The sequence below is a fragment of the Gopherus evgoodei genome, chromosome 10, assembly GCF_007399415.2.
Source record: "Gopherus evgoodei ecotype Sinaloan lineage chromosome 10, rGopEvg1_v1.p, whole genome shotgun sequence".
Taxonomy (NCBI): domain Eukaryota; kingdom Metazoa; phylum Chordata; order Testudines; family Testudinidae; genus Gopherus; species Gopherus evgoodei.
In genome coordinates, this window is record NC_044331.1 from 33,357,800 (window position 1) to 33,378,572 (window position 20,773).

At 41.3% G+C, this 20,773-nt stretch overlaps 1 protein-coding gene across 1 annotated transcript in view; it reads right to left on the reverse strand.

The window, feature by feature from the left end:
- VPS13C (vacuolar protein sorting 13 homolog C) overlaps positions 1-20,773 on the reverse strand; it is a 131,549-nt gene that overhangs the window by 14,259 nt on the left and 96,517 nt on the right. Inside the window, exons 58-65 of the mRNA XM_030579044.1 lie at positions 16,359-16,498; positions 15,811-15,892; positions 15,157-15,270; positions 14,532-14,607; positions 12,607-12,770; positions 7,095-7,140; positions 5,497-5,620; positions 4,557-4,671 (exon numbers count right to left, since the gene is read on the reverse strand). Coding sequence (XP_030434904.1) covers positions 4,557-4,671; positions 5,497-5,620; positions 7,095-7,140; positions 12,607-12,770; positions 14,532-14,607; positions 15,157-15,270; positions 15,811-15,892; positions 16,359-16,498 — 861 coding nt within the window. The remainder of the gene's footprint in view (positions 1-4,556; positions 4,672-5,496; positions 5,621-7,094; positions 7,141-12,606; positions 12,771-14,531; positions 14,608-15,156; positions 15,271-15,810; positions 15,893-16,358; positions 16,499-20,773) is intronic.

Consider the following 20,773-nt stretch of genomic DNA (forward strand, 5'->3'; position numbering starts at 1 on the left):
TTTAAGAACTTGATTGATTTTTCCTTGTTTTAAAATCCAAGGGATTGAGTCTAAACTCACCCGGGATTGGTGGGGGGGAAAGGAAGGGGATGGTTAAATTCTCGTTGTTTTAAGACCCAAGGGGTTTGGGTCTTGGGTTCCCCAGGGAAGGTTTTGGGGGAACAGAAGTGTGCCAGATACAGACTTCTGGCTGGTGGCAGCGTACCAGATTTAAGCTAGTAATTAAGCTTAAAAGTGATCATGCAGGTCCCCACTTCTTGAACCCTAAAGTTCAAAGTGGGGGAAAAAATCTTGACAGTCATGATGCAGTCAGTCAGTCACAACTGCAGTTTTTACATTCTGGGATATAGCGGGCCAAGAAAACTAATGGCACATGCTATTCCAAGACTTGTTGGTGAGTAAATGAGTCTACTCCAACCTTCTGCACTGACTGACCTAGAGCTGGTCAGCTATGGACACTCTAGTGTAGGGTGTTCCAGAGTTTACAATCCAAGAGGCATTGTTACTTCCTCATAGGCAAAGTTCTTCTGGGATGCTAGTCTGCAGCACCCAATTCAATCAAGTGCCTTTCATGCATAATCTAGCTTTAAGACAGAACAAACCAACACCAACTGGTAGTTTCAAAGAGTAAGGCATTCTTCCTCAAGGTTCCAAACCTTTGTCTTAATTATTTTAGAAACCTATATTTAATGTAAGAGGGGCTTCCTAAATTTTATAGGTCTTGTTGAAGACTGCATTTTAAAGCAGGGACTTTAAGCAGGAGATGGTGGACGCATAGTGGACTTGGTAAGGAAGTGAGTTCCAGATATGGGGGAAAAGAAATGGCAATAAGTGGGAAAAAAGAATTAGTAGCTACGCATTCATATAAGGAAGAGTGAAGGAGGTGAGGAAGCTAGCAGATACATAGGAATGGGGTGGTGAGAGGGAAAAGGTCTAATCAAGTGACAATGAGAAGGCTAAATTTGTTACAGCAGGCAAATGAATCCTAGTGATGGGATCTGAGAAAAGGTATTCCACATGGTCCAGAGAGCAGTCTAGGTTTCCACTGGAGAACTTTAGTTGAATTACTAAAGATGAGATGAGTCAGTGTTTAGACATGATATGTTCGAGACAAGAACAAGGATTTCAGAAGAAGAAGAAAACAGCCTGGAAATGCTGTCATGGTCAAGTGGCAGCAGGACTTCATGGCAGCATGAATGACCAGTGACAGAGAGGAAGAAAGTTGAACATGTCAGTGGTGCAAGACTGAGTATTGGAAGTTACCAAATGCAACAGTGCGAAAGGAACAAAGACTGAGACAAGTTTACACTACAGTGACTCATCTACAACTAAAAATAGTCATTTTTTTAGGCTTATACTCTTGCCAATTCACAAGGGGAGGAAAAAACCAAGAGAATTACATGTAAATTACTCCTGGTGGAATTCTGCACCAAAAAAATAAAAATGTTGTACACAATATTGTAAAAATTTGAAAATTCTGCATATCTTATTTGTTAAAATACCACAATATAATCACACCAGTTTCAATTATTTCGGTAATTTACTTCAAAATACCTGTCAGCAAGTATGTCTGTAACAATACAGAAAACAAAAAATATTCAAGAAATGTTTTTTGGTAAACAGATTCCTTACTTGGCATATTAATACAGAACTTTGAGTAATAATTCAATTGAACTACAAGACAGAAACCTATTTCCTGTACCCCTCAGAAGCAGTGCAAAGGCTTGGGGGAGTTGGGGGTAAGAGAGGAGGAGAGGGAGAGACAAGTAATTCCTGGGCAGGAGCCTGAGAGTGAACCTGAAGGTTTGCTGGGTCTGCTCCAGTCCCTGTGCGTCCCTGCACTCCCCTTCCCACCCACCTCCATGTGTCCCTGCACCCCCACTCAGCCACTCCTCCTCCCTCATCCTCATGTGTCCTTGCATCCCCCCATGCCATCCCCATTTCTTCCTGCACCCCTACTCCCATTCAGCCTGACTCAATGTTGCCATCCCACTAGCTCTCGTGCCCCTACCCAGTCTGTTCCCTCCATTAGCTCATCTGAATGCCTGTCTATGTAACCATCAACCCCCAGCAGCCCTGTCTGCCCCACGCTGTCCATCCCGCCCATATCCCTTGTCTCCCCACCTGGCCCCATGACAGGATACTATGATGGGGCAGTGGCTGACCCCTCCCTCTCTGCAGCTGGCTGCCCACTCTGACACCACAGTAGTCCCTGGTGGGCAAAAGGTGTAATTGCAGCACCTCCCCAACATAATCTGTTTTCTGCAGGGCTAGGGGAATCTGAGGGGGGACATGAATTCTGCACATGCGCAGTGGTGCAGAATCCCACCCAGGAGTATGAAATAAAACATCTATATTTCACTAACTGTAAGGTTCTGACAAATTTAGTTTAAGAAATTTCAAAAATTAGGACTCAGATTGAGTTATTATTCAGTGTTTTGACAAGTGCCAACTTTTTATGAGAAACGGGTGATTTATTTTAAAGACTAAGGCTCCTTTACTAAATGTCCTATTTTCCTCAAAGGCTCCCTCTGTATTTGTTTGATCATTAAAACAGATAATGTGTGCTATGCCATACCACCACCCTAATTTCTGTAATCTCAAATGTACAGGTACAGCAACAGCGTTGGGCAGGGGAGTGGAGAGAGCTGTTTCACAGCAACCTTAGCATTTCTGGGCTTTCAATAGAAAGAAAATTCAATATGGAAAACTAGGTACAGGAATATTTATTTTTAATAATATTATCAAACTCTAATCCACAAAAATTAGGTTAAACATACAAAATTTAGTGGTTACGTATATGTATAGCAGCCAATTTCCAACGTTAATTGTGCGATTTCTTTCCTTTTCACGTACCAAAAGCATTTTCCCCACATAACAGACCAGGAAGTCTAACATTACACTGAAAAGTGTTTTTAAGCAATAGAGTGACAAGCACAAACCTAGAACTAACATTTCTATTTTTATTTAATATTGTATGACAGACGGATGAATTTTTTTAAAAAAATGCTTTTGCACAGTTTCAGACAGTGTTGCTTTACAAAAGATGGCAACTATTTAATATTAAGAATTTTTAAGAGGGAAACTGAAAAAAATTCATGCTAGTGCACAGAGATGCACTCAAGTACCACAACAACTCCTAAAAAGTAGTGTTGAGTACCTATCACAGTCTTACTAATAATGTTTAAGACAAATGTTTGAAGCCAGTAAAAAAATTTGTCAACAGTGTATATGCATAAAACAGCCAGACATTTTGTTGCTAGTAAGATTAATTATTGGTTTCCCTAATAAGAAATGTCACACATCAAGGAGAGACTTGTGGCTTCACTCACTTCAAAAAAAGAGTTGGCATTTACATACTAGGGATTACAGTTTTAAACAATGCATAAATGTATGTATATGCATCGCATAAAATGGAATACAAAAGGTTTATTGTGGCAAAGGGCAGAGTCAACCAAGCCTTCTGTTCCTTGATCGGAAGAACAGATATAGAAGATTACTCACTTTTCAGTATGAACATGGAGTCATGTGGCTAGTCAGAAGTGTCAAGGGCAGACCTATAGCAGCTTATTTAAACCATGAATAGAAGCATTTTAGCTGATACTTTCAAATTTTATATAACTGGCTTATGAAATTGCAAAAGAATTTTCATAGATAAGAGCAAATTTTTTACTCATTTTTAGTAGCTATGCTTACTTTCTTTTCTTGGCATTTTAAAGCAAGATCACTATATAAATACCCTCCAGAGAATGCTGACTAGTCAATGAGCATTTTATCATCTACTCTACCATGAACATTTCTTTAGTGACCATTTTATTAAACACTTGCTATTCAGAGCTCAGAAGTAAGGCCCAACATGACAAAAAAAACAGGCAAGAGGATTAGATTTCATGTTAGTGTGCACCCTTTGGACCTTAACAGGCAAATTAAATTATCCAGTTCATAGTAAGAACAAAATAAAGTGCCATTCAACTGCCACATAAAAGGTTCTAATAGACGTCAATAAATATTTTGAGTTTTTTTTTATGGAATCATGCCCTTAATCTAAATTCTTAAAGGCCCATGAAGGAAATCATGAAAAAAGTATGGAAAATCTTTACTCCATTATTCCAGTTCTTGCTGCGTATGCAGAGAGGGAGAGAGAGAGAGAGAAAGGGGGGACAACATTAGAAACCCATGCAGAGGGATCATAAACGACAGTTGACATCTACAGGAAATAAATGCAATCATTAATAATTAAGATGCAAGTTTCAGTCTTAACTTAGAAGTAAACATTTTAAATCAATTCTTTTGTTCCAGTATTTATTTTTTATCATAACCAATACTTCAGCTAAATTATATTTGAAATCTCAGCCAGCATATTCTTCAAGTGCTTTTCCTGTTTCCTGTCTTGTTGCATTTACTCAAAAATAACTGGATTAAAATTTCCCAGTATATGAGAAATAGCATTCATTGTCAATATGGCACCAATGTCTAACACCATGCAGGTGGTCAACCAGACTAGACCATCATGTGTGTTGTGTAGGCTGTACTTAAGTTAACAATACAATTCCTACCTGAAATAAATCATAACCCTCAGCTTCACCCCTGTCATATGGCCGGATAATGCCATCTTCATGAATGAGACGTGAAGGACGGAGACTAGATACCTCTTCAGTTGATTCTGCCACCCTGTCAAAGACCAACAATTTCAATGTTTTCAGAACTACTACAGGCTTTGGTTTGCACCAAAATTGTTTTTGTTACTTGCATTTCTTTTATTTCTTCTACTAGTTTAGTCAGCACAGAAGTTATTTAGAATTTATCCTCTCAAACCTTAAGAGATAAGAGATCCTGCTCATACTTGCTAGCTAGCCATAAATTATAAATACTTTGCCATCCTGGATCAGCCAGACAATTATGAAACTATATGCCTATGGGAGAAGTTTCTTCCCAACTCTAAATAACGATAGACTTTTCTATAGCTTGCAGAAAGACTTTTTCAGTTGCACTTTCAAAAGCGCATAAACGATTTAGGATTATAAGTCCCACTGACACTCATTGCAGTGGTCTAGGTTCTACAGCAGGGTAAAGTGAGAAATGTCTGTGAGCATACAGGAGCTGAAAAACACCATTTTTAATTACTAAGTGTTCTGTGTTTTTATATAGTTTTTACATTCTTGTATGGGCTTTCAGTTGGTACACCATAATATTGGACTTTCATTTTATTATTCATGTTTGCATGGAACTGATTTATAACCTCCATATGACACTGCAGTATATTAAGTTATACTGTAATAGCATCAGTCTCAGGTGGTTGTAGCACTCTTCCTTCACCTGGCACCTAACAGAGCATCACCATGGTGCACTCTCAGTTCTCCTGATGCATCTTGTACTTTAATCACATCAAATGGCAAGCAAACACATATGTTACCACTGTATCTCCAACCACACACTCCACGTACCTGAGAACATTTGGTAAACAGACAATCACTAACTCTCACTCCATCATTTTACCTCTGAATTCCCTGGAAGGTACTGCTTGCCATATCTATGATGCCACCTGTTGGGCGGGCCACGACACCTACAAGCCCTTTTCCAACTCCTTTGAAGAATCCAGCTGCACCTTCCTTTTTAGCCCCTTCAGAAAACGGAGTACAGTATTAGTAACATACCCTTGCAGAAAATCCAAATTCTCAAGTTAATCCACCTCCTGCTTTATGAAGATTTAACTTTAATAAGAACAATTCTATAGACGAACATTCCAAAATAGCAGGTTACATGCAGTTCAGCTCAGAAAAAAATACTATGTATTAATGACACCTTTTGCTGTATGGAACCTTCCCAGTCTGTATTTGGTGATACAGCTGTTCACCTTAAATCTCATTGGATCTTCAGAACCAACACAGCTAAGAGAGGGTGAATGGGACTCTTTCTTCTACACTATCAGAATTGTTTACTAAAAAAAGTTACTATGTTCAGAGCCAGTTACACCAGTGCACTTCCATTAAAGACAATGAGGTTCCTCCACAGGTCTGATTAAGAGCAAAATGTGAAGACTATAGATTTACGCAGATGCAACTAAGGTCAGAATTTAGCTTCCCAAACCATTTGCACTGGTGATGATGCACAAGTTGAAAGAACCAAACTACTGTGTGTAGTTTTTTTTATATCATTTTTACAGAATCACTGCTCAGAAGAGAAGAACAATTTAGTTGATTTACTAGCAACCTACAAAAATCAGGTGAAATTTAGTGTCATTAACTGACATATTTGGATGGCTCTTCTGTCAACATTTAAGGAATTAGGATTGTATATTACACCTATTTATGTCTTTTACTCTTTTTCCCATGCATCATATTGATAGAGTAAAGCAGGCTTAACACAAAAAATTACCTGTCAGGTTTAAGCATAAGCCAGTTAAGCATCACAATGGGGGGGGGGGGAGCAGAAACAGACCATGTGATTAAAACAGATGTTCTGATTTAGTGTGGCTCCCACTCTAATTATTTTTTACCCTGTCACTTAAATACCACCACAGATACTACCCATGCTATTATTCAACATCTAATTGTACACACACACACACACACACACACACACATGCCACCTATGGAGTGAAATACCTTAATGCATAAAGGTCTATTTCTCTGCTACTTTGCTGGTAGAGGTAGTTACTCAAGTTTTAGCTTTACACAGTTAATTTGCTGATATAGAGGAAACTCTGCGGAAAGTGTCCAATAGCAAAAATATCTTAAATTTATATGTCTGCTGTAAATGACAGTTCAGAGAAAGTTTCATTTTAAACTTATTCATATGCAGCTGCACATGATATTATGCAAACTGGTTTGTCAAAGTCTGCATGTGAATTTGCACAAGAACCTTTAGTAACAACTGTAAAAATATATGAAATCAAAACTTTAATTTTTACAAATAACATGACTTTATTTTCAAAATGTTACTTTTGTTCCGAAACACAAAAATAATAAGCTCAGATCTAAATAAGTAGTATCATGTTTAAGTCAGTATTTCTCAACAGAAACTAAGTTATAAGTAGTACAACGTGTTAGCCTTCTGGAAAATGGACTTGAGGTTTACTAGTAATTTTTGCCTACCTTCTACAGGTTTAGTGATTATTCCAGTCACACCACCAACAATACCCTGAAAGAAAAATGATAGTTTAAGGAAGTCAGCACTTGAAAGCCAGAAATGCTGAAGCGTGATTCAGCCACTAGGTGTCTCTCCTGCTGTTTTTTAAAAATTAATATTTAGGCAAAGCGTCAAATGGGATTTTTTCTAAGGTTTATTTTTGTTTATTATGAATTCCTGTTGACACAATCATCATGAAAGAAAACATCTGTGGAATAATTAGAAGGCTCAGGGAACTAGTAAACTGGACACAGAGACCATCCCTGCAAGATACCATGGTAGAATCTTGATTGGTGGTGCAAAACAGCTAAGTTACTATTCCATGGCTGTTCTGTAGCCTATGTCACAGGATGTGACCCACAGACCACTGGGGCCAACTGACAGAGGGCATATACAGAGGTTTACAGAGATCCCCTATGTAATCATTCACCAAAGAGTGGGGGCATGTGAGGTCTCTACCAAGAGCCAGTAGCTTACTGGTCATGATAATAATTGCAAAATGTATGTACAATGATAGTTAAGAAGTTACGTGTCTTTACTGAAAACTATGTTTTTAAGGTAAATAAGTTAACACAGGTCACCAGAGGTGATAAACAGGATCTATTTAGGCAGAAGGGAGTAAACACTTATATCTCTGGCTGGTCATCTTATACTGAGTGCTTTCCAATGCAAGTCTATTTGCAATGAGCCTCATGCTAATGAAGAGCTTGTAGAGTGGATGAGGAAGGAACACACAGGAAAAACAACTGGCAGGGGATCCTGGTTATAAATAAAGAATGGATTGTTGGGGGATAACTTGGAGAGGAGAGAGACAGCCTTAACTGAGAAGACAAGCTAAGCATAGCTTGTTTCATGAAAAAGAGATAACAGCTTTCCTGGCTGAGAAACACATGTGAACAATATTAGAAGACACAATAACTAGTTAACTAAGCCTAGGTTCTAGAATTCATGTTATAATGGCTTCTCTACAGAGAGACAGTGTGCTGCAAGTCAGGATGTAAATTTACAGCATACTAGCCTCCCAAGCCATGCAGCCTCTGCTACCACAGATTAGAAGTTCTCTAAACCAGAGTGCACTTGGGAACTTCTAGCACACTTTGCTACCATGAACTAATAGTTCTCCACATCAGACTCCGCACAGCCACTTAGTACGTAGCAGGTTTGTTCACTGTAGAGTCATGTCCTGGCTTGCCACTAAGGCCTTGTCTACAGTACATGGGAAATTTGATCCAAGCTATGCAATTTGAGTTACGTGACTAGTGTAACTCAAATCGACGTAGCTTAGATCTACTTACTGCAGGGTCCACACCACACAATGTCGACGGAAGATGCTCTCCCATCGACTTCCCTTTCTCTTCTCAATTTGTGGAGTACAGAAGTTGACGGTTTGCAGAGCGATCTGTGGTTGATTTTAGTGGGTCTTCACTAGACCTGCTAAATTTAGCGCCAATGTATCAATTGCCACTCGTCGATCCACCGGTAAGTATAGACAAGCCCAAGTATCCATCTAGGTATGCCCTGATTCAACACGTATTGCAACAATGCTTTCACTAATCTTAAGTGAGTGCTTTCAGAAATACCCAAAGGACAGTAAAGCCTTTTGGGAAAGAAGGTCACTAATATACTGAATAGTTTTATAAAGTAAACAGAAGTTGTCAATGAACGGATTAGGCAGACCCCAACCGCAGCAGTACTAAAAAGATTAATGCTTAAGATTGGCAGTACAGTACAAGACATATTCATAAAAGCCTATTTGCTATTCAACAAACAAGACTGAAAAAAGCATTTCACTCAATATATGCTACTGAGCAAGGATGGGAGTGTAAAATGTTCTTTTTCTTTTGAATATCAATTATAAGCAGTTCCTAATATGCTTAATTTGCATTTCACGTAGCAAATAATTCTAGCATAAAGATGACAGGTATGAATCAAAACCCACATTAAAAACAGACATTGGACGTAAACATGGCCTTTCATCTGCTAGGAAGAATTCCTCACTTGAGATTAAATGGGTCACATTGGCACTTAGCATCCATTTCAGAGAAACCTCGTGTAGGTAACGTTGTGGGGCCCCTTTACTGCATTTTATCGTTGTTTCTGTCACAGACAAATGGTGGACACAGCCTTCTTCAATTGGTCACCTGGAGAGTGAGTTCTTCCAAAACTGAATATAATTAGTAACTTATTTACATATGTAATAATAGGTGGAGCTGAGAGTGTTACCTGTACTTAAGGCTCCCCCAACACTTCCGATTATGACACTGTTATCAGTTCTTCTAACCTGGCCAGAACCTGAAAAATTTCAGCTGAAGTTTTACATGCTGTGTGTCTCACTCATATTCAACTTTTTTGTAAAGTTTTAGCAAAAATGTTACAGCTGCCTCTGAAAACAAGACTAGGGGGAAATATTTTTGCCCATGTTAAAAAATATTTTTATAACTGTTTAATTTAGAAGTTCTAGTAGGGTCTCCACGCTTTGGAGCAATGAGGGGTATGTGTATCCGACACAGACCCTGAAGAGGTTAATGTGGGCCCGAGAGGCCAATTAACAGACCAAGCAGCATCTGCAAGGAAAAAAGCAAAAAAGCTTAACTGACACCGAAACCCAGCTTGGAAGGGCTGCAGGGAGACAATCTGTAATGTTGCTCTCTGGGGGATAAAAAAGGTAGGATATGATCCAGGGAGGCAGCAAAGAGTCTGAGGGAGAAGACCTTGGCTGCCAGCTACAAGATCCCAGGGTTTCCGTACTAGCCACCAATGTAGCTGGGGCAATAGCACTGATCCTGTGGATTCATGGCGACATCCAACCACTGTAAAGTCTATTGCGGGGTGTGACTCTGTTACCCTGGAAGGAGTGGATTGAAGCATAACTTGGCCAGAAGGCCAAGCTGCAGGGAGAAAGACCATCGCAACGATGGAGGGACTATTGGCAAAGGGTGCCATACACAGAGACTGCCACCACGCCTAGCCACAAGGAGGTGGCTCCTGAAGTGAATGAACCACTTTGCAAGCAGGGACTTGAAATTTGGCAGATGGGTTACACCCTGGGGTTGGCAATCTGTTTCCTTTGTGGTTTCCATGAGCAACAGCCCACATTTGGCCAAATTACTATCTTCCTGGAAATCTCAGTTCACACATGCTTAGTAGAGTTTATTTTTTTTTTTTTTAAAGAATCTGGCAGCTACATTCTCTGAAGAGTCCATCTGTACTTTCCATGCTACATCTCCTCACAGGTCGTATTTACCCAGCTGACTGGGCAAGACCATCTTGACAGAGCCATTGATTATGTTCTACTCCAGGGAGGCAGAAGCTGAGAAGAACCTCCACTGGAATTGCTCCTCCCAACTGTGAGGAGCCCCTGTGGTTTGGCACAGGAACTGAGAGAAGAGAGATTCTCTCTTGTGCTTCCACTGCTCCTCCTGGTAGTGCCCAAGTAACTTTGTAGAATCAGCAGCCTAAATCAATGCAGAGAGGAAAAGAACCAAAGTGGGGTACAGGAGAGAAGGAGAAGGCAGTTTGGACTAGGAGCCTAGGGTGGGGAGGGAAGAAGAGACAGGGAGATGGATGGGAAGAAGACTGGGAGCCAGTGCATGGGGAAACCAGGACTCTGAGAAGGAGCTCAGGGACGAAGAGCCCCAAGGGTCAAACAAACAAGAAGCTGAGGAAGTGTGAAGGAGACTGGACTGAAAAAGAAAAACTGGAGGAGATGGAACAAAAGGTCTGCGGCCAGCAGAGAAATACCCTCCTCCAGAACCTACAACAGAAGTCAAGATTATATACACATGGAGGGATAGGTAAATATAGGATAACAATATTTCTACAGGTAATATTATATACCTGTCCCTCCACGTGTGCTCCCCAACTGATGAGGGATGCATCCATGGTCAAGGTCTTGGTTGGAAGCAGGGAGTTGAACAGTATCCATATAATGGATACGCGTGCACACATTTTTTGTCTGTGTTCCCACCAAGTAAGAGAATAGAAGAACCTTTAGGGAACCCTGACTAACAGGTTGAGTCTATGCTTGAACCAGGGTATACACAGTCTGTAACCAAGCCTTCACACATCGGACATGAAGCCCAGCTAAAAGGATCACATAAGTGCTTGTTGCTATATGATTCAACAGGGCCAGGATTGTATGGACATCCTGAGAGTCACCGAGGTTCACTGTATGAGACTGATGGAGAGGAACTGGCCATCTGGTAAATATATCCTGGCAGCCACAGCATTCAACCTCATCCACAACTGTGGCTTCTAGGGTGGACTTCTTCATGTTTACCCTGAATTCAATCTGTCAAAGAGATCTAGAAGCCCGGTAGCTGCTACTTACATTTCACAGTAAGATTGTCCCTGTAGGAGCCAATCCTCTAAGTAAAGGAATACTGTCGTTCCTTGTCAGCAGAGGTAACCTGCCACCACTGATAGCACCTTGGTGAACATTCCTGGTGTTGCACAGAAACCAAAGGGAAGAATCCTATACTGATAGTGTTTGTTGGGTGTATGGTGAGCATGTGCAACCTGAAGGGCACTACACATAGGGACAATCATTCAGGAAAGAATTACTGATTCCAGAGATAAAGATCTGAAACCCAGTAAGTTTCAGGCCACAAGAAACTTGCTAGCCAGGGGGAAGGGGATTTAAGTGGTTGGAAGGGGCCCAAGTTGGTCCTTCCCTTTTTACCTTCATCTTTACTCCTATGTGGAAGAGTGGGAAGTCAAATAAGGAAAGGAGTGGAAGCCTCCTTTCTTCTGTTCCCGATACAGCTATTATTTATAAAATATATTAATTGCATGGTTCTTCGCACTTACCCATCAAGATAGATTTTTTAAAATAAAATACTCTTAATATGAGCTTCCTACTTTGCAAAAGCTAGCTACAAAAAGACAGTAGCTCATAACTATAACTGATACTCTTTCAGAAGCATTTAGCATATTTGTGTTAGATCTACAGAAGTTGATAATAATGAGCAGTAATACTTAGGTCTTACAGGACAATACTATTGTTAACTAGAATTTCACTTACTTATGACCAGATATTATCTCTTGGATTTTAACTCTCAACACTCCCCTGTTCTGCCTCATGTCACGTATCTATACTATTAGGTGTCTTATTTTTCAAAATACTTGCATCATTGTCATGAACAGAACACTTCAGAATCTAAGTACATTACATTTCACAAATGTTGAAGCAATTTGTCTACACATGCTTCCTCTTCGGGTATTTTTTAAAAATTTAAAATCTTTTTATGACATTCCCTGGTAGATTCTAGAAGAAACAGAACATAAATCACCTTATGATAATATTCAATACTCCATGCTATGTAAATGGACTTTATTTTTCTTCCGTTTCTGCTTCTTTTATTAGTTCATTAAACTAAATATGGAGGATGCCATTAAATTGTTTCATACATGTAGTTAATGATTTTCTAGCACCGACCCAACTGTTGGTTCAATGTAGGTTTAGTTTGAATTTCATACCCGTAAAAAGCCTTTTCCTCCTTTGGCCAAACTGTCACCAAAGTCCTTCGGCTGACGGCCCATCTCCTCTCTCCGTTTTTGCTGGTATTCTTTGTCCATAGTTATAGCAGCCAAGCCTTTTCCAACTGAACCAGTGATACGAGATACCACCCCAGCTGCGCCCCCTGTCAGCAAAGGAGAGATTAAGTCACACGGTTCCTCCTTAATATTTAATAATGGACAAACCATAATGTACCATTTAAACAGCATGCAATTCAGAGAAATCTTCTGGTGCCAAAGTTAACAATATGATCATTTAGTAAAATCAGACCAGAAGCATGGAATACCACATTGCCTTTCCAGCAACAGGCTCCAGTGTATAGGCATGAAACTTATTGCAGCAAAAGACAAATATTTCATATAGACCTGGCATGCCTTGAAACATTTTTAGCACACAGTCAGTTAATCTTCTGTTACCTGAATTTTTTTAACAACTGATACAGTATTTAAAACAGATGCTTTAATAAATTAGCCAAAGCAACGATTACCATCTTGGATATACTATTCATGGTCACCAAAAAGTCTTTGAAGTCTAATACTTATCACTTGTTTATCATCCCAGCACTGACAATGACTTCTACATTATCATAAATCGGCTGCCTTTTTCTCCATCATGCTGAAAACTAGGAATTCTCAGTTAATTGCGTTTGCTATTAATAATCTGCAAATGAACAAAGCTCTTGTAGAATGAGTGGCAGACTTTACAACACCTAGCATCATCACAGGAGGCAGCAGGGGCAGCGGCGGGGGCCTGCGTGCTGAGTCCTCGCTCCTCCCCCCACTCCCTCCTTCTCCCTGAACATCACAAGCCAGCTGATTGCCGTGGGCAGGAGGAAGGAGCAAGGATGGGGGGCACCTCCCTTCTACCTCCCTCCCCCACCTCCTACCCATGGCAATCAGCTGACTTGCAGTGTTTGGGAGGCAGGGGAGGAAGGAGGAGCCTGCATGCCATGTCCTCGCTCCTCCCCCTTGAATGCTGCAAGCCAGCGTATTGCCATGGGCAGAAGGCAGGGGAGGGAAGAGGGAGGAGCGAGGATGCGGCATGCGGAGTAGAGGGGGAGGGGGACAGGGGAAGAAGAGTGGGTTAAGGGTAGGGGCTGGGGGAAGGGGTGTCATGGGCAGGCCGAGGGATGAGCCCCCTGCCCCTGGTGCTTGCAGAGTAGGAGAAGCTGCCGCTGCTGCTGCACAATGTGCTTCTTCTAGCCTACAACATCTTCAGCCTCCTTCCCTGCCTCATTGTCTCCAATGCCAGTGGGCTGCGCCTGTGTCGGGTAAGGCGGGGGCACCTCTCAACTATAGTGCTGTACTATATGGCAAAAAAAATTTCCCTGGAACCTAACATTCATTCTTATGGGAAACTGGATTCGCTTAACATCGTTTCATTTAAAGTCGCATTTTTCAGGAACATAATTACAACATTAGATGAGGCGTTACTGTATTACGTTGGTTTGACAGGATTTATTCTTGACAAATCCATGTTGACTGCTACTTATCACCTTATCTTCTAGGTGATTATGAACAATTTGCTTGACTATTTGAGCCATTATCTTTCCATGTACCAAAGTTAAGCTGACTGGTCTATAATTTCCTGGGTTGCCCTTAACTTTTTTTTTTTAAAAACAGGTAGGTACTATATTTGCCCTTTTCCAGTCCTATGTGATATCTCCCATTCTCCATGAGTTCTGAAAAATAATTGCTAAAAGCTCAGAGATGTCTTCAGCCAGTGTTTTTTATCATAGCTTCTGCCATGATTCCCATATTAGTGTTTTGAAAATGCTTCTCAACCAAATTAAAATAGCAAAATCTCTGCAAAGACATTTGGTCATACAGTATAAGAACTAGGTTAACAAGTACTTTAGTCAATGACAAAGGTACATGATACATACCTACTGTGTGACCAAGAAGACTCTTTACACCAATCACAAAGCCCTCAGCAAATTCTTCAGGTCCTTGAACAGCCCCCTAAAGATGAAATTTACTACAAATTAAAATACAGAGAGAGAGAGAGAAAAACAATCCCCTCTCTTCATCCTACAGCTCTTCAAGAATCAAAAGGCAACTGCTGTGCATTGGAAAATGTATGTTCATTTAGGGTATGTCTACACTCTGATAAATCCATAGCACTGAGTCTCAGAGCCCAAGTCAGCTGATGGGGCTCACAAGGCTCAGGCTTCAGGGCTAAAAATAGCAGTGTAGACATTTGAGTTTGGGCTAGAGCCCAAGCTCTGAACCCTCCCCCCTTGCAGGGTCTCAGAACCTGAGTTCCAGCCCAAGCCCAAACATCTACACTACAATTTCATAGCCCCTGAGCACAGCAAGACACAGTCAGCTAACCCGGGCCAACTACAGCCATCCCATGCATCTTCTATTGTGGTACAGACATACCCTTTAACAAGATATTTCTTCAAGTAGCAAGTGTCACAACTTCCCAATTCTTCATCAGGTTCAAAAATATTTTTACCAACCTATAGCTAACTTACTAATACAGTGACCTAAAAGAAGAAATCATACCTGGAAAGGCTCATAGAAGAAAGCTTCAACACCTTCAGACAAACCTCTGATTAAGCCAAATGGATTTCCCAGGACATCTAAGCCCAGCACAAGAACATACATCTGCTTCAAGAACTAAAAGAAGAACAAAAGTGGACACCGTACATAATCAGCTCCTGTTTAACACTACCCAAGTTAGAATTAAAATCTATATAAAACATAGCTTTTTAACATCTTTCAGTTACAAGTAAGATGGTATTAAAACAGTGGCTTAGGACAAGTACTGTGTAATGCTGTAGACCAGGATAAAAGCACTACATAGACACAGGAGTAAGTATACTCTGCTTGAGTGACTGTGAAAGGGTCTGGTTATGACAGAAGATGCAGCACATGTACAAGTAGCTCCATTAGAATGTCATGGTGGATGATGAGTCTAGTACTGTATTGACATAGGTGGGCAAAAGTAAAAGCAGGAACTGTTAAAACTGAAATCCATTTGAAGTAGAGGTAATTCAGGTTTAGATGCTTTGCCACAAGAATGACTATGAACAATGGATTTGTAAAACTAATCATTTATACTCAAATAAACTATTTCACAAAAGCTTCACATTCCAGGCAGGTATATTTATCCTAAAAATATATATTTAAAAAGTAGAATTCACTGAATGAACTTACTTGTTCACTATAATGTGTAACAACCCTCCTTATTAGCTCATCTCTCCTGTAAAACTGATACTCAATTTCAAAGAAAGCAAGTCTGAAAGACAAATAGCAACGTTTAATAGCTGGGGAAAAAAATCTTATGGACTTAGTAACTAAAGATTAGCATTAGAGTATTTAAATTTACTAAGTTATTTAACTAACCTATACCTTCTATTGTGCATTATTCAGTAATGCAGCCAGAGCACTACTTTACACATTTGTAGGGAGCAAAGGATACCAAGAGATGCAGTGCCAGGGTTTAGAACAGTTATATACCCTTCCTTTCCCATTTATCTCCTTCCCCCTGAGGAGTTCAAGTCCGCTTTTAAAAATAAACACACACACACTTTACATGCATGTCACCTTACTTGATTACAAGGCAATTAAATTCATTCTAAATAGTTAAATCAGACCAATCATTTACTGACTACTGCTGAAGGACTGAAATACCTGCAATAATTCATTAACTCTATTTACGAATTTAGCAGTCAAAAATCTGTTAGCCAGAAGCATCAGCTTACTTAAATATAAGATCATCCACATCAGTCAGAGTAGCCCCAATACTTTTCAATAGCAAATTGATTGAATGAATAGCAATCATTTCTTCTTTGTCCTTATCTGATTCTTCTCCACCTGAACCCAAAGACAGACTCAAATGCAACTACAAGACAAAAATATTTGTAAAGAATGAAATCAACAGGTATGTATGAAATCCAACAATCATGTTTGTAAATTATTTATACTTGACTTGTTTTTTTAAAAATTGCACTACCTTAACAGCTACACTTGCAATGCTCTTAAAAAACAGAGATCAAGTTCCCTTAATAGCTCTTTATTCACCCATGTGTAGAGCCATGCATGGATACAAAATTTGGATCCGCATCTATCTGCAAGCTGCAAACATGTTTTGCGGATATCTGTGGATATCCGCAGATTTGCAGGGCTCTACCATGTGCACAGAGCACAGTAAAATGCAAACAAAATCCTCTGTTCATAAAAATCATGAGAACACCACCAAAGTTTATTCATAAGTCATGATGACATCAATCATGTTCACTGACAGAAAAGAATGTGGAATATAAGTGACTCATTTAGGTCCTGATGGAAATTAGTATTGGCAAAAAAAGGCTTGTATTTTAACTATCCTGAATTTAGTTAGCAAAAAAATACATCTTTTTTCCCCAACATTCTTCTCTGGAACTACACATTTTGCAGTGTTGGCAATACGTGATCTCAGTTTTGAGTCTCTTCAGGCAAACAATGGTTACCTTTCATAACTGCTGTTCTTCAGGATGTGTTGCTCATGTCCATTCCATTCTAGGGGTGTCTGTGCCCACATGCACAGTTGTCAGAAACTTTTGCCTTAGCGGTATCCATAGGGTTGTTTGTGGTGCCCTCTTGAGTGCCGTGCTCACGCATCAGTATATTAGGCACCACCAACCTTATGCCCTCTCAGTTCCTTCTTGCCGACAGCTCCGACAGAGATAGGAGGGTAATGGAATGGACGTGAACACCACATTTCTTCAAGTGCTTGCTTATGTCTATCCCATTCTAGTATTCTCAAGCAGCATCTACGGAGGTGGGCTCAGAGTTCACAGTTTCATGGCTTGCAGTACAGTGCCCTACCAAAGCAAGCATCATCCCGGGCCTGCTGGGTCAGCGCATAGTGGAACATAAACGTATAGACGGACAACCCGGTGGCCACCATGCAAATGCCCTGCATAGGTAACTGGCCTGCCAAAGTAGCCTGTGCTCGTGTCAAATGGGCAGTGACAACCGCTAGGGGCAACACCTTTGCCTGATTGTAGCAGAAGCAAATACAGGCAGTGATCCAAGAAGCAATTACCGGGTGTCCTTTCATCCTGTCAGCCACTGTGACGAACAATTGTATAGATTTAAGTAAATGTCCTTGCTTGATTGAAATTGAGACACCACCTTGCAAAGAAAGCCAGGTGTGGTCTCCATTGTACCTTGTCCTTGTAGAAAACCATATAAGGCAGCTCCAAAGTGAGCGCCTGAATCTCCAAGACTCAGGGGGCCAAAGTCACCATGACCAGGAACGCAATCTTCCAGGACAAGAGGAGAGAACAGGAAACCAAAAGCTTGAAAGGGGACCCCATGAGCCATTACAGCACCAAGTTCAAGTCCCACGGAGGAACAGGGTCCCTGAAGTGTGGGTAGAGGCACTAAAAGCCCTTGAGGAATCTGGCAGTCATGTCCTGGCTGAAGACCGACCTGCCCTTGAGCAGTGGATGGAATGCCAAGATGGCTGCCAGGTGGCTTTTGATCGATGAAAGGGACGAACCCTGGAGCTTGAGATGCAGAAGGTATTCCAGAATGAGCTGCAACAAGGCCCACTTAGATTGGACATCTTTTTCTGAGGTCCAAAAAGTGACCAGCTTCCATTTGGCTAGGAAGGTCGCCCTGGTAGTGGGCTGTTTTCCAACGGGACCTGCTGAACATCTGCCGAGCACTGCTGTCCCACTCATGCAACCACGCAACAGCCAAGCCATCAGGTGCAGCACTGCCAGGTTCGGTTGCAGAAGACTGCCATGATTTTGGGACAGCAAGTCCGGTCTGAGAGGCAGCTGCAACAGAGTTGCCACTGAAAGGTGCAGCAATGTAGTGTCCCAGTGCTGGCACAGCCAGGCCAATGCTATCAGGATCACCCTCGCTTTGTGCTGCTTGATCTTCGTAAGAACCCTGGGGAGCAACAGCACTGGAGGAAAGGCATACATCAGAGTCCCTGACTACAGGAGCAGAGAAGCATCCGACAGGGGCCCCCTGTCCAAGCCTCTCATCAAGCAAAAGACGTGTCAATTCCTAACCTGTCTAGATGTGAACAGGTCCATTTTGGGAGTTCTCCACTTGCACAAGATGAAACTGACCACCTGGTGAAACAAGAGGATTCTGCTGAAGCAATCTGCCAAGGTGCTCATAGCCCCTGGAAGATGTGCTGCAATGAGACATATACTATACTGCAGACAGAGGTCGAGAGCCTGAAGGTTTCTTGACAGAGGGAGATTGACCTGGCTCTGCTTTGCTGGTTTATATAGAACATCGCGGCCTTGTTGTCCATAAGGACCTGAACTACTTTGTCCAGTATATTAGGTAGGAAGGCTTGGCAGGCCAGGTGCACCACCCTTCGTCCCCTATTCTTGATATGCAAGGAGTGATCGTGACTGGACTAATGACCTTGCCAGCCAGGACTCTAACTTAATAGTAGGTAGTTAGTCTTTGGAGTGTTAACTACATACAGATTAGGTAGAACAAAGGACTATGAAGAACCACTAACACTCCTGCTAAAGACAAGAAGAGGCACTCCAAGCGTCATGAGAGCTAAGAAGGAACTGAGAGGGCAAAGGGTCGGTCAGCACTTAATATACTGATGCATGAGTGCAGCACTCAAGAGGGTACCACAGCCAACCCTACGGATACTGCTAAGGCAAACGTCTCTGACAACTGTGCACATGGGTGCGCATACACCTAGAATGGAATCGACATGGGAAGCACTGGAAGAACTACCTGTTAAGCAAGTCAGGGGACTCTTCAAAATTTCTCTATCTTAGCAGGGAGCAGCATAACAGAGACCCTTCTCTATCCATATTCATCCTCTCAGCTATGCTGAGAAACTGCTTACTGCATCAACCTTATTGTGCGGTTTCTTAGCATTTCTCCTTCCTTAAGTTTTGGTTTTGTTTCCCTGCCCCCCCAACTGCTCACCTTAGGTCAATTTCTGAGCCTTGCTACCATCCAGTTTTTTGGCATACTGGCACCTGCCACGCTAGTTAGTGGAAAGGAAAAACAGCCCTTCTTTCCCAAAATTACAGACCCTTAAGACAGAGCTCCAGAAGGCCAAAAAGCATAGCCATCTCCAATGAAATTCAACAGGTATATGAGCAAACTCCATAAGTAGTGCCAAAGAGTTAAAGTACAGTCAGTCAAACTCACGATTTTATGGTCGGGCCCCATGATATTTAGTGTTTTTTTAAACTCTGTCCCGAAGTTAGGTGATTGTTACAATTAGTTTAATTTGGGAGGCGGGAGAGAAGAGGAAGCACAACTAGAGCTTAGAATGTGACCCAAATACATCCTAAAAATTAAGAAATAAGGCCCAATATGAAGAAATCAACATCTTTTTTTTTGATATAACAATTTTTTAAGTCATTTATACTTTGGGGGGTATATTCATGATTTTTGAATACTTGAGATTGCAATACTGTAAAAAACAAGTGTAATTCTTCACAAAAATCATTGTTCCTCTAAGCCAGTGTTTCCCAAACTTGGGACGCTGCTCGTGTAGGGAAAGCCTCTGGTGGGATGGGTCGGTTTGTTTACCAGCCCCGTCCACAGTTTTGGTCGATCGCAGCTCCCAGTGGCTGCAGTTCACCGCTCCAGGCCAATGGGAGCTGCTGGAAGCAGCAGCCAGTACATCCCTTGGCCCGTGCCGCTTCCAGCAGCCCCCATTGGCCTGAAGCAGTGAACCGCAGCCAGTGGGAGCCACGATGGGCCGAACCTGCAGATGGGGCAGGTAAACAAGCCGACCTGGCCTGCCAGGGGCTTTCCCTACACAAGCAGCATCCCAAGTTTGGGAAACACTGTTCTAAGCAATTAACTCATTACTGCAGAGGAAAAATACTACGGGTTGATGCAGAACGAGACTACAATCATTTGTGAGCTTTCTTCCCTTACTGTGACTGGAATAAAAAGGTAAACAAAAAGCAGTACTTGGTCCTGTTAGTGAAGGCAGGGGGCTGGACTCGACCTTTTGGGGTCCCTTTCAGATCTCCATATATATTTTTAAATTTATTTTAAAAGAAATGGAAGAGAGGACATTAAGTATTAAAAAAGATTAATGTTCTTTATTCAGATTGTTCACATCCGTTATAAAGGTGAACATTTTCATCATATATGTTTGTATTTTTATATTCTCCCT